This window comes from Fistularia commersonii, chromosome 27 (assembly GCF_037954325.1).
Source record: "Fistularia commersonii isolate RoL2024-O1a breed Wild chromosome 27, RoL_Fcom_v1.0, whole genome shotgun sequence".
NCBI classification, from domain to species: domain Eukaryota; kingdom Metazoa; phylum Chordata; class Actinopteri; order Syngnathiformes; family Fistulariidae; genus Fistularia; species Fistularia commersonii.
In genome coordinates this window covers 14,577,300-14,590,344 of record NC_141310.1, presented here as the reverse complement: position 1 = coordinate 14,590,344, position 13,045 = coordinate 14,577,300, and the positions used below count along the sequence as shown (strand labels likewise).

The 13,045-nt window shown below is 45.8% G+C and overlaps 1 protein-coding gene and 1 non-coding gene across 2 annotated transcripts; one reads left to right on the top strand and one right to left on the bottom strand.

Annotated features, from left to right (window-relative positions):
• Positions 1–2,359: 2,359 nt before the first annotated feature.
• On the bottom strand, positions 2,360–11,440 carry LOC147218131 (dnaJ homolog subfamily A member 2-like). Its single transcript, XM_086175315.1, has 9 exons — positions 11,274–11,440; positions 10,066–10,125; positions 6,349–6,578; positions 5,771–5,851; positions 5,506–5,639; positions 5,227–5,423; positions 3,884–4,028; positions 3,667–3,794; positions 2,360–3,381 (listed from the first exon to the last, which is right to left on the bottom strand). Exons 1-9 carry the CDS (start codon positions 11,349–11,351, stop codon positions 3,193–3,195), a joined length of 1,242 nt encoding a protein of 413 aa, XP_086031441.1. The 5' UTR covers positions 11,352–11,440; the 3' UTR covers positions 2,360–3,192.
• Positions 11,441–12,962: 1,522 nt separating this feature from the next.
• On the top strand, positions 12,963–13,036 carry trnat-agu (transfer RNA threonine (anticodon AGU)). Its single transcript has one exon. It is a non-coding gene; the product is annotated as a tRNA-Thr (tRNA).
• Positions 13,037–13,045: the final 9 nt, after the last annotated feature.

Here is a 13,045-nt window from a genome sequence, read left to right as displayed (position 1 = left end):
TTCAATATCGATGGTGCCATCACATCTGAAGAGCTGAGGAGTCCCATGGTGAAGTTACTGGGTGAACAAACCTGCAAAAAGGAAATTGAGGTTGTGGTGAAAGAAGCTGACAACAATGGAGATGGAACTGTTGACTTTGAGAGTGAGAAATAAAAACATAAACACCGACACAGAGTTTTTTTGATGTTTTTTTAAATTGCTATAAGGGTTAGGGTTAGGGTTAGGGTCCAAGTCACAGAATTTAAACCTGATAGAATGAATCATTAAAATATATTATGTGTGTAACATCCCATTGTTGTGCCAGGTTATTGACCTTGCTGTTGTAATAAAACGATAAAGGGCTTAATATCCTCTAAATGTGACATCCTGTCATTATTATCATCTGTACTGTTGTTGTTAGAGTTGTCACTTCAGGTACAGTATTTTTTTCGATTTTTTTTCTTTCTAAGAATTAGACTTCAATAATACAAGAAGCCTCTGACCAATAAAATGGCCTCTGACCTCTACAATACTCAGGTGATCCAAATCATCAAAAAATATCTTTATAACTTGCAATGTGAAATTGAAAAGCTAGATGAGAAACTACTCAGGACCAAGGTTTATTTTAAGAGATTTAAGATCGATAGTTCTTCTTTACGTTTATCAGTTTTTATCAGGTCAGCTAAACTCAGAAGGATTTTAAAATGCATATATCTATGCATCATACTGTATGTGAGTTCAATGTAACATGTGATAAGTGATAATAGGATTTGGTTTCATGTGTTCATAAACCTCAATTAATGGCGTATGGTTACGATTTCCCCTGACCTAGACGACCATTTTCCTGTCAAAGGTGTAAATAACGTTGAGTTGCACTTCGCATCAGCCTTATAAGCTTAATTTTAAAATCTTGAACACTAATGTTTTTTTCTTTTGAGAAACAAATTTCCACAAATAGTGACCCTTCCTTCCAAAGCCAGAGGCAATATTTTGAACAGAGTAGACATCCTTTTTGTGATTTTCTCATATGACAGCAGTGCTTAAAAAATGGTAATAGATTCTTTTTCTGTTCACTTTGAAGAGTTTGTGAAAACAGTGTCACAGAACTAACGAAGACAGAGCACATGGCCAAGAGTGGCGAGGATGGGTTTTCCATTAATTTCTAAACTGATGACCGCCCTTTTCCCCTCCATTTTAAAAGAATATGATTAATAAACTGCCACAGGGAGCACATTGACTTTAGCTCCTAAATGAGTTCTACCTATCTATATAATATGATGCTATGATGCTGAATAATATATTATGGTCATGAGATACATCCTGTGAGGTAGTTTCTTGGACACATCATCAGTGATAGTTCCTGAGGTCACGGGGGGTTTCGGGTCTTTCAACTTCAGACCCCCTCACCCAGGCGACCCGGCCAGGAGGGATCAGTTCCCGACCTGTGTCCAAGAAGCGCTCATCCACACTTTGTCCCTCTGAATCCAAAGCCATCTGGATGACTTCTCAGCGGCCTCTGACGCTGAACAGATGGCTCTCCTTTTGCGTGCCCCTGTGATGCCCAGGAGACTGTAGACTGCTATACGTAGGTCATGCTTACCCTAACCCTTAACTCTAACACTCACCCTAACCCCTAACCCTAATCCCTGTTAGGACCTAACCCTAACCACTTTTTGCTTCTTCTCAGGGCAAACGTCGACACCCCTAAGTCTTTTGTACATAACTTCAGTAGAAGGTTTGCCGTTTTAAGCCATTTGTGCCGCCGTTTAGTTGTCGGCTTTGACTAAAAGCTGCTTTGAGTTGCATTTGTTTCAGCACAGTCACTCCTTATGAACTTGGAAGGTTGTAGTCTTCACATTGAAATCCTTAAACAAGGCAACTGTCTCTTGTGTATTGCAGGGAAGTACACTTTTGGTGTTTGCTCATTTGTACAGATATTTATAGACGTACAGCCTTCTGTATGCATGCACTAATGTAGTTTTTTTTTAGTCTTAGTTTATTTGTCTATGTTTATGCTATCCATGTATCCCCCGATTTCCCCTCTGGGACCAATAAAGTGGTTCTGATTCTTTACAAACACAATTGACTCAATTTCCAGTAAATAAGAATTTAAATTCCCAGCAGCCTGCTCTGGCCTTTTCTTTTTCTTTGCAGTAATGGTACCAGTGGAAAACCCATTATTATTCACAGCAAGAATCCTGTCCTGAGCTGAGGCTTGCAGCCACAGTGCCTTCAAGAACCGGTCTGTAATTGTTTCAGTTGTTTTTTACAAGTTCAACTTAAAGCCATCATTGTCATGTTATGTTCCCCCTGTATTCCATGAAATTGAGGACTTTTCAGAAGAATAACATGGAAGAGACCGTCAGGCAGAGGCAGCAGGTGATATTTCAACAATTTATTCAACCTCAAACATCTTGCGAAGTGCGTGGCTTCATACGACTGATGATTGAGAAGTGCAGGAACCAAAGTTTTTTTACATGCACATGGTCGCGGCCCAGATGCAGGCTAGCAGGTTTGTTTTTGAATAATTTCACTTTTCTGTTTTTTTTCCTTTCTGAAAAATCACAGCGTTTTCAATACAGCAGCTGATGAAGCTCACCGACAACCAGTTCACCAATATACACAACGTTCATTTTCATTAAAATATAAAGGGGTGGAAAAAAAACAAGAAATAAAAACCTACAAAGAAAATAAAGCTGTAAAAATCAGCGACAAATCCTATGAGTGAGGCCGAGTATACGAGTCACTGTCTCGCCGCCCAGCACGCAGTTTCTCGGTCTTCCTGTATATGAACATCAGTTAGTTGGTTTTAAATTAACTCTGCAAGTACTATGGGGAAAAAAAAACAAAATGCAAGTCACACACTGCAAACAGGACACGTCTTCTATCGATCAGGAGTTCCCGTTAGTGGAGGGAGTTGGACACTGACGAAGGGGGTTAGGGTGAAACGTGGCCAAAAGCAGGGTAGCCGCTTGTTTGGGGTCATGTAAAATACTCGAAGCGGCTCTGGGTGCCGTGGCCGCTCTGCTGCCGATTCCCCAGACAAGGATCAACGTAAAACACAAGCCCATGAATGACCTCTTTGTGTTCCCGATGAATCAATGAGTCCGTGTGATCACTATCTGGGGAACCATCTTCCATCTTTGTTTATGCTGCAACTAACATTTCCTCCCCAAGTAGAAAGTGGGCCGTACACTGCATGTGTGTGTGAGACTACTGGTGTGCGCACTGGACCCCCGGCCCATGGTGGCCACCCTCCTCATCAGAGCTGTCGTTGTAGGCCTCCCTGCGGCCCGCTGACGTGGAACTCTGGCTGACGTCGTAGTCCTGCAGATCCACCTCCTCAGTGTCTCTGGTGATGATGGGTGGCTCAGACCGTGACGGCAGCATGTCCTCCAGCTCCTGCAGGAAGCGACACACACATCACAACAGGACAACCACTGTGTTCTTTGAGAATACAAGTTCTCTTTAGATGCTGACCCATTTATCAATCACCTGATTTCACACATCAGTATAATGTTTGTTTGGTGGATAGAAAAGGAATCAGACTCAAACATTTGGAACAGATGACTTCTCGCCAAGCATGAACAATGGAGGCCTGCTGAAAAAAATGGAACCTAAAGCAGCCTAAAGCAGCCGAGTAGAGGGCAGTGATGACTGACAGGTAGTTTATGTAAAATGTCGTACCGCCAGCTTCTCAGGACTGATCCAGTTGTTGCTGGGAAACTGGACGTCAAATTTGATGTACAAATCCCCCTTCTCAAAGGGGTTGCGGTACTGAGGCATTCCTTCAGTTCGCACCACCCTCACCGAGCCTGGTGGAAAGAAACACACACACCTTTATTTACCAGAATGCTGCAGGATTTAGGCAGTCCAGAGGTCAGTCAGGACGTAGGCGTCTCACCTGGCTCGATGACTTTTCCAGCAGGATACTTGACAACGATCTGTCTTCCATCTAAGTGTTTGAGCATAAACTGGAAGCCGCACAGCGCCTCCACCAGGCCAATCTTGTGGTTCATTAGCAGATCGTTGCCGTCTCGTCTGAACGTCTAGAATCGATGGACAGTCCATGTTCAACATTTAAAATCATCGCCATGGTAGCAAGCAAGCGTTGAGGAATTCATTCAAGGGTGTGATGTTTGTGAGGAACGCAAGGAGAGATTTGTGTATTGTTGAAATGTAATACATAATTTTGCACAGACACACATTTGTAAAGCATCCCGTTTGGAAGAGCCCATGGTCCAACGGTCTCTGATAGTGATCACCTAGCGCTGGGTTACCTGCTTATGATATTCAGTTGCAGACGGAGGGAAATCTTAAGAGTCTTACTGGAGGGGTAGTGCTCCGCCACCTCGATTCGTCAGATTCGCCAGACGCTAATCCTACAGTCTACTAGCAGTTGCAGATCAGTCTTTTCCTTGTTCTGGTTTTACATCAATATCAAATGTGGTTGATATTATCGCCAGTCCATCAGTCTTCATGATCAGTAGCCATCAGATGGTTCGAACAGAACCGATAAAAGGAATCCCGGCAGACAATCAGCAGAGCCGAATTGGTGGCAGAGAGGGTATTTCTTTGCGGTGTAGACAAACAGGGTGGCTTTATGTTTGAGAGTTTACGATGGGTCCCGTCGTGCTTTTTGGCGCACGGTTCCACCATCCGCCAAAAAGCACGACGCGGACCATGTAAACTCTCAAACATAAAGCCACCGAGTGAAGGGATAGTGATGGGCTGAAATAACAGAGGCTCTGCAAATACCCAGTGAGAAGGTTGCATGGTGAGGAGAAAAATTACTGACAGAATGCAGCCGTAGTTTTCCATGAGTTTTCAAAAGTTTTCAAAGTCTTCGGATGTACGGGTGGTATGTGTGTGTGTGTGTGTGGTAAAGGGGTAAGGCGTGTGTTTGGTGTCTTTATATGAGGATGAAGCAGCAGGATGGGAAGTTTGCTGGTTCCCAGCCTGTCTCAGCTCCAACGGAGCCGGTTAGCTGTGGCTGGCAAGGTTCACCTGCCCACCGTCTGTTAGGGGTTTGCAGAAGTCTTTTTAACCTCTGTACGGCCCTTCTGAGGTGAAAACACAGTTAAGAAAACATACAAACATCCCACCCTCTCCTCGTATTTCCATGGACCTGCTCTTTTGGCTCGTCCACGTTGAGGAGCAGATTTCTACAACCGCCTGTAAAGTCAGTGTGAGGTCATGGTGTTGGCGGTGTGTCAAACAATCAGCCGAGTGCCCCGCCCCACCCACCTCGTGCTCCTTCTCCTGCAGAACAAGAACGATGTCTCCAGGCTCAACCCCCGGGGCCTGGTCCGCCTCCCCCCCGAAGGTGATTTTCTGGCCGTGCTTCATTCCTTTATCTACGTGCACCTCTAAGATCTTCACCTCCTTCACCACTTTTTTCCCCTCACATTTTTTACAGCGGTCTTTCTCGCTGATGACTTCACCTGAAGTGGATGAGACAATGCGAGCAGGTCAGACCCCAGGAAGCCTCTCCGTGCAGAGGATGAGGGTGGCGGCGCCCCCTACCTTCACCATTGCAGCTAGTGCACATAGACTGCATCTGTTGCACCATCCCTGGGGCCAACTGTCTGATCATGACACGCATTCCTCGCCCCCGGCATGCCGTACACTTCTGGACAGCACCAGTCTTACCTCCCTGTCTGCGCGCGCGCACACACACACACGAACACACACACACGCGCATACACGCACACACACACACGAACACACACACAATTACACACCAGGGAGACGTTGAGACTCAATCCATCACATGTCAATCGCCACTCACCCATTACAGGCGCTGCAGAGTACATTCTTGCTGAGCTGTAGTTTGGTGGTCTTGCCGTTGTAAAGGTCTTCCAGGGACACTCTGTGGAAAAAACACACCATTTTAGACACCGAGTGACTTTTGGCGCACAAGTCTGGTTTTAAAGCACAACAGAATACTTAAGGGGGAATTAAAATGTACAAGATATTTGCCAGACAATATCCAAAATCTGATTTTAATGATATGTGACAATATCACCCAAAAAGTAAAAGCAGGTGTGAGATGATGTATAACAGGGTTTGTGTTTCTGACTCTAAAGGACCTGTTTTGGTAGCAGCACGTCCAAAAGTTTGGTTTCAAACAGCAGCGAGGTGAAGAGGCGCTGATGGTGAGGCGGGGCCAGAAGTTCACGGACCATCCACTGAGGGAGCTACGGACCCCCGAAGCTTTATTTCACCTAGTCTGCCGCCAGCACCGATACTAAGTACTGGCCCGCGTTAATTATCTTATGTGGCTGTACAGTATCTGACAATCAATATGCCTGAGCTGACAAGCGTGGACGTTTCCAGAGGGTGGGCGAGGCGTGAGGGTGTCCTTACTTGAGCGGATGGACCATGTCCTCTCCTCTCCGCCGGCCTCCGTTGCGAGAGCGCCCCCCCTGGCCCCCCATGAAGCCAAAGAGCCCGCCCCCAAAGATGTGGGAGAAGATGTCATCCATGCCAGGGCCGCCCCCCCCGCCCTCCCGCAGGCCTTGCTCCCCATAGCGGTCATACAGCTCCTTCTTCTCAGGGTTAGTCAGCACCTCATAAGCAAAGCTAATTTCTTTGAACTGTGGAGAGAAGAAGGAAATGTCGAGGCACTGAATGCAAAGCTTTGGAAAACAGTTATACTGACCGTGTCCTCAATTCATTCTCAATGTTCCAGGGTTCCTAGTAGATTTTGACGTCGAGTTGGTATTAAAATAGAATAAGTACATATCTGTTGACCAAATATAAACCATGACCTTAAAAAACTAAAACTAAAAATTACATTTTGTGGCTGCTCAAAAATAACCCAACAATCAGAATGAAAATATGTAAAGACAAAAAAATGAGATCAAGATTAATAAGGATTTTCATCCAAAACATAAAGAAATTATGTAACAGATGGAGAAAAAAATGAATTTCCTAAGACACTCTTGATATAGCAGGAAAGGTCCTGATCCTCAGCTGCCATTCGGCCCCTGAACCCTGAACAACTGATCCAGGAAGAGAGAAACAATGACCAACAAATCTCCTGAAAAGGAGAAAATACCTTTTTAAGCCTTTGTCTTTGTGGGACTGATCACTGTTGACTTCCACATACTAAAAGTACTTAAAGGTTGGGGGGTCTTCTTCTTTAACTTGAGCAGAGAGCTGACATATACCCGTGCTGTGTTGGGAAAAGGTTCCTGAACACCACATATTCACTTATCCCCAGTCAGCGAGCCGGTCAAAACCCGGAGGAGGGCCGATGGTCGGCAGGCTGTTTGAGACGGTTGTGGATTGTGATCCTGCGGCACTGATAGTCATAACCCTGCCTAGCATTGTCCCTGGACCGTTTTAAAGATCAGGCTCAGATACACACCACATTTCACCCAACCAGAGGGAGACGGGTTACATGTGATTTCAGTGTGCCCAACTACCTAAACACACACACCCACGGGAGTGAGTAGACGGACACCTCAAGGAACCTTCAACCTTCATATTCCTTATTTACAAATCTCTATTCCGCGCAAACTTACCAAAGGGCTTTCACCATCAAAAAAGGTACCCTTCATCATTATGAGATGATTGGACCACGACCTTTGGTTGTCAGATGCTTTCCAATTTTCACATGAAGTGAGAAAACAAAGTGGCGCCTGTGGAGGAAGAAGTGCTGCTACCTTATAAAAATTAGAGCTGGGTCGACTTCCCTGTTTTCCTGCCCTCTTCAACCTCTCTCTCATCATGTCACCATGACCTGCACCTCCAAAGCAGAAGGGCAACAAGGAGGAACTACTCATCCCACTCAGTACATGGATTTTAGCGCGTATGCTGTGTGCGAGGCACAGTCGATTGCGGTACATCTAATATCAGACAAAACAAACAACTCGGTGGCTGTCTCTCAAGCTTGTTGACCCACTCCGAGCTCCACCACCGGAAGGACTGATCCAACGTTTAACCGAGGAGGGGCTTCACTTCACTGCTTCCACAGAATGGTTTCTTTATCGAGACCCTGCTAATGCGATCTGGCAAAATGGCAAAATAAGAACTTCATTTTACATTGCATGTTTCCAGACTGTGCATATGACAATTGATACTTTGAATCTTTAATCTTGTTGAGACATTTCCTACCCTCTGTAGCAACTTCAGCTGTGGACCCTGATTTACTACTGCTATTTTCTAATCCATCATTTCAGCTGTTAAACCCATATATTTGAATTTTCTAGGGTCATTGTGACACTCCAGGTGGAACCATTTCAAAAGTAGCTAAATATAATCACCAAATGGCAAATCAGTAATTATTCGCAAAAAAAAAAAAAAAAAAGAGGGAGCTGTCCTAAACATTCTCTAAACAAGGGACAATATCTAATTGTTCTACTGAAGACACTTGTCTATTTGACAAGGGATCGATGTTAGTTGATGAAGGGATTTGGGCTCCGGGGCCACAGAAAGCTAGAGGTTGTGGACCTTCTAGTTGGAAGTAAGGCATTTATCCTTGTTCCTCAGCCACACAGTGCATCAGCCCATTTGGACCTGAACAGCCAACAAAGGGTTTAAGAATATGCAAAAAGCTTCAGGGATGTAGTGGCATGTTGGGGTAGTAGCACTAGGAAGAGAGACACTGGACATCTGGACAGACTGGTGAGGGAGGAAGACAGCGGCTGTGGTGACCATGGAGTTGGAGACTCACCACAACAGCCATGAGAGGGACCCTGAGCAGGCTGCACTCTATACTGGACGACGACCGTCACCCCCTGCACCATCTTCACCAATCAGGAGTATGTTCAACTACAAGACTCCAGTCCCTTTCTACATGACTGACAGGCTGCGGAGGTCCTTTGTCCCCAGGGCTGTACAGTTGTTCAACGACACACAGAAGGAGTTGAACATAATGGACTGGACTGTATGTGCCCCCCTCCACTTTCTGCAAACTCATCTGCCAACCCTGGTGGAGATTCCTGTACTACCCCACACAACAATCCACTGCACTATCCTGGATAACTACTGCACTAAAGGACTCTTCCATAACACTGGACAATCTTATTAGGACACTTTATTCTACTTCATTTGCTGCAAGGCGCCTTATCAGGACACTTTTCCTACCTCATTGTATTACTTTTATTATTATTATCATCATATTTTTTTTCCCTGCCAAGGGACTATAAATGTGTGCAACATGTTTGATCTGTGCAATGTGCACGTTGTGTATGCTGCTAGACACCTTAATTTCCTTTGGCATCGATAAAGTATTTCTACTCTACTACTACTACCATACAGAAAATCACCCACTGGAAGAGGCTTACTGCCAATATTATGTGGATACTCTTATAGATAATAGTTGCTCAATCAAGTTAAATCAAAACACACAGATGCTGCGAGTGACGTGTCTTTCAAATAGTATATTTATCTCATCACAGATAAATACGTGCACCACCTCCCCAAAGGCCAAACTGAGGGTACAGTATATGTCCTGCAAACTAGTCATCCCTAGTCTCAGGCTTGCTTTGGTGACCACAACTTTATCTGCCTCACTCATTTCTGCTAAAAAGGCCTGGTAGCCGCTGAAGTCAAATATTCCTCCGTGATGTTGCGTTCATGTGGAATTCAAGACAAAGCAAGTCACCCATCTGACTGAGGCTTGCAGTCCAAAACACAGAGATAGGTTATGCGAGAACATGTTGGAACTTCAGAAAATGACATCAAATGGAATTGTGATTTTATGTCATATGGTCAACCATAAATTTCAACAAGAAAACAAATGTTTCCCTCCAAGACAAATGGTCGGACAATCTCTGGGGACTGAGTTAAGTAATATCCAACTGAGACTCTCACAGCGGAAAAAGTAAAAGGCTTTTTACATCCTAAGGTGCATCGCTCTGCTGTCCATTCTACTCCAGCTCACCAAAATGGCAGCCACCTTTCCCCGAGAACACAGCTTTTACAACAACTGACACCACAAAGGGTGAGGACAAGCATCAGCCCATTGGTGTTACCAATACATTGAATGGTGCAAAAACATGGGAGGGTCGTGGAACACACACACACCCACACACACACACAGGAATCCAGTAGCCGGTCAGTAGCGACTCTTACCTTGTCTCCAGCATTGGGGTTCTTGTCGGGGTGGTACTCTTTGGCCAGTTTCCGGTAGGCCTGGGAGACACACTGACAGTTAGCACGTTTGGCGGCAGACGACCATGACTCATCAATGTGACGTCATCGAGCCCGTTGACGTCAAGACGCCCGCGACCTCCCGAGAAAGCTGCGGTGTGTCGGCACTGAATCTGGCGAGGGCCACGGCAGGTCAGGCTGGCCTCCAAGCTCAGACGGCCGTCGGCCTGAGCGCCGGATGGAACCCCCGACCTTTTGAAGGGGAAACGCGTTTCGCCTCAAAATGTCTGTCATTTTAAACCCCGGGCTTCCAGCCCGCGGCCGCAACGCCAACGATAGCCGGCTAGCAATGGGGACACATTAGCTTGAGAAGCGTTTTCATACAATAAGGCTGATTATCATTTGAGCTCACACCTGGACAAGAAGGACAGATTTGGTTTATTTGACATACAGGAACATTCGATCCAACTTGTGTTTTTAGGAGCTTTGAAAAGGAGACGGTCACGATGACCGGCGCCGTGTGCCTGCTTAGCTGCTACTTACTGCGGCTGTAAGACGACGGGCTGAAAATGAACTAAACTCCACTAAATAGTAGATGTCCTGAAATGCGTCAGTTAAAACAAAGGTCACTGTTGATCAGCAAAGATGTCAGGGACAGATATTCTCCCGTAACCGACTGGGTTCATTTCGACGTACGGGTTCTTTCAGGCCACAGCACCGGTCTCTAATCCCCCGGGCAGAAACTCAAGTCGTCGTCGTCATTACACGGTTACATGTAAAGGTGTGTCGGAAATACAATATCAGCCATTTACTTTAGAAAAGAAAACAGTTTCCAGAACATTCGACCGACTTATCGGCGTGTCAAGACACCTGCGCCGGAGCGACGAGGAAGTCGATCGCTGGGTAGTGACCTAGCAGCGCAGACGGTTTGTTTTCAACGAGACTTTGACCTTTTTGGGAAAGAAAAACACCACGATCTCACCGTCTGAATGATGACACGTACTCGCTCTTTCCACGGGACACATAACCGGGGGTAATTAACGTATAGCCGCACAGTCACATGAGCATCAAGGCCACATAGCAGGTTAGCTTAGCATATAGCCTGACACACCGCTAACGTTAGCTAGCTGACGCATTTCCACTCTTCGGAAACGAAACGCTTCGAGGCAGTTCATCCGGCGCCTACTTACCTTCTTCAGCTCGTTTTCAGACGCGGACGGAGAAACCCCGAGGATGTCGTACAGCTTGGTGTCGACTACATTCGCCATGGTGCCGCTGAGGGTGTCGCTTCGGCCGGGAGCGGTTGGACAAAGAGACCGAGCCGGTGGAAAATGTTTTGCTCGCCTCGTGTCTCCACTTCCGGTGTGGCACCCGCTGCGGCGCTGAGGCGAAACCCTCCGCCGGCCGCCGAGGAACTATTTCTTCTCAACACAATGAACGGCACAGATGAAGGATTCATCTTTGTAGACATGGATGAACTGTACGTTTATCCTTTGACTTTCTTTCACCTTGTTAAAAATGACACCCGTACGGAGATTCAAGGTGAATACGGTTAATAACGGTTGTCATTGATTGGGAGCCATTTAAAAATATTTGATCGATCGGCCCCGTAGTTCACGGTGTTAAACGCTGTTGCTGTTGAAATACTAAAATACAAATAGATTCAAAAGACTTGACAGACGTCCCGTGGGTCTAGTTTGGGCCAATTGGTCTAATCCATGGACAGATTTGGCAAATATACATTTGCATGCAGATTTGTAAATATACAGACAACATTTTCTTTTGTTGATTTGTAGCTTTTAATTGCTTCGGTTGTCACAGAAGTTGCTCGTGTCAGGTGCTGCAGGTGCTCCTCAGCCAACGGGCAGCCGTCAATATGTCGTAGAGAGCCTCTATCACGAACTCAAGGTCACGCGACACTGAGTCCATCGGCCCCGGAAAGGTTTGAGCAGCCCACTTCAAGCCAAAGGTCGTGCGCATCAACAGGAAGAGCCCAAGTGGGCAGATGGCCGCGGGCTTAGCAATGTTCTTCGCTAGCACAGGAACCTGATGATCGCCACGCACCAGGTCCACATTTGAAAAAATAGCGGCCCCTGCCAGCCATGTAGATGTCCTACGTGTGGGGAACTGGACAGTGGTCAATTGGCCGCGATGTCGTTCAAATGGCGAAAGTCGCCGCAGGGCCACCACGACCCACGGCCTCTGACACCATGCGGAACGGCGAGGCCATGGCCACGTCCGGTTGGGCCGCCACATCTCATCCAAACACATTCACAGCCAGTAGGAAATCACAGAACTCTGAACATCCTTGCAGGGTTGCTACAACACTTTTCTCCTGGAGACCTCACAAACAAAATCATTGACCAGTGTATTTTTTATACAAAAAAAAAATAAACCCTTTATATATAGGGTTTAAAGGATACATGGATCGTTGAAAATAAATAAAATTAAAAAAATATATATATTTTTTTTTTTTTAATTTTTTTTGCAAGTTTTACATAATTCCCCATTATTTTTTGTCATAGCACTGGACTTGAATTGAAGAGGTTTCAACCATCATCCCAGAGGCTTCTTCAGATCTAATGAGCTGTGGGGAACCCCTGGGATGAGGGCTGAAACGTCTTCAAGTGACGAAATATTCTACTTGCCACGACAAGAATATTTCGATGAAACAGACATTGACCTGGATGACAGAGAGCCCCCACATACCATTCCCCATGATAGATTTCCATACACATAATTTGTTTTCTTCTGGTTTGCTTATGCTCCCGACATGACGTTGTTTTCCTTTACCGTATATGTCCTGCAGACAGGATAAGGTCGAGTCGGTCGTGGAAGTTCCAGTGTGGTATTATTCGGGTACCCCTTCAGTGGCACATGGCGCCGTGGCTTAGTTGGTTAAAGCGCCTGTCTAGTAAACAGGAGATCCTGGGTTCGAATCCCAGCGGTGCCTTTTCCTTCC

Excerpts from the sequence above, each read along its gene's own strand:
- LOC147218131 (XM_086175315.1), bottom strand. The coding sequence starts at position 11,351 with ATGGCGAATGTAGTCGACACCAAGCTGTACGACATCCTCGGGGTTTCT. Across the intron at positions 5,424-5,505 it reads CACTAGCTGCAATGGTGAAG|GTGAAGTCATCAGCGAGAAA; the intron begins GTAGGGGGCGCC and ends CATCCACTTCAG. Across the intron at positions 3,795-3,883 it reads TGGAAAAGTCATCGAGCCAG|GCTCGGTGAGGGTGGTGCGA; the intron begins GTGAGACGCCTA and ends TCTTTCCACCAG.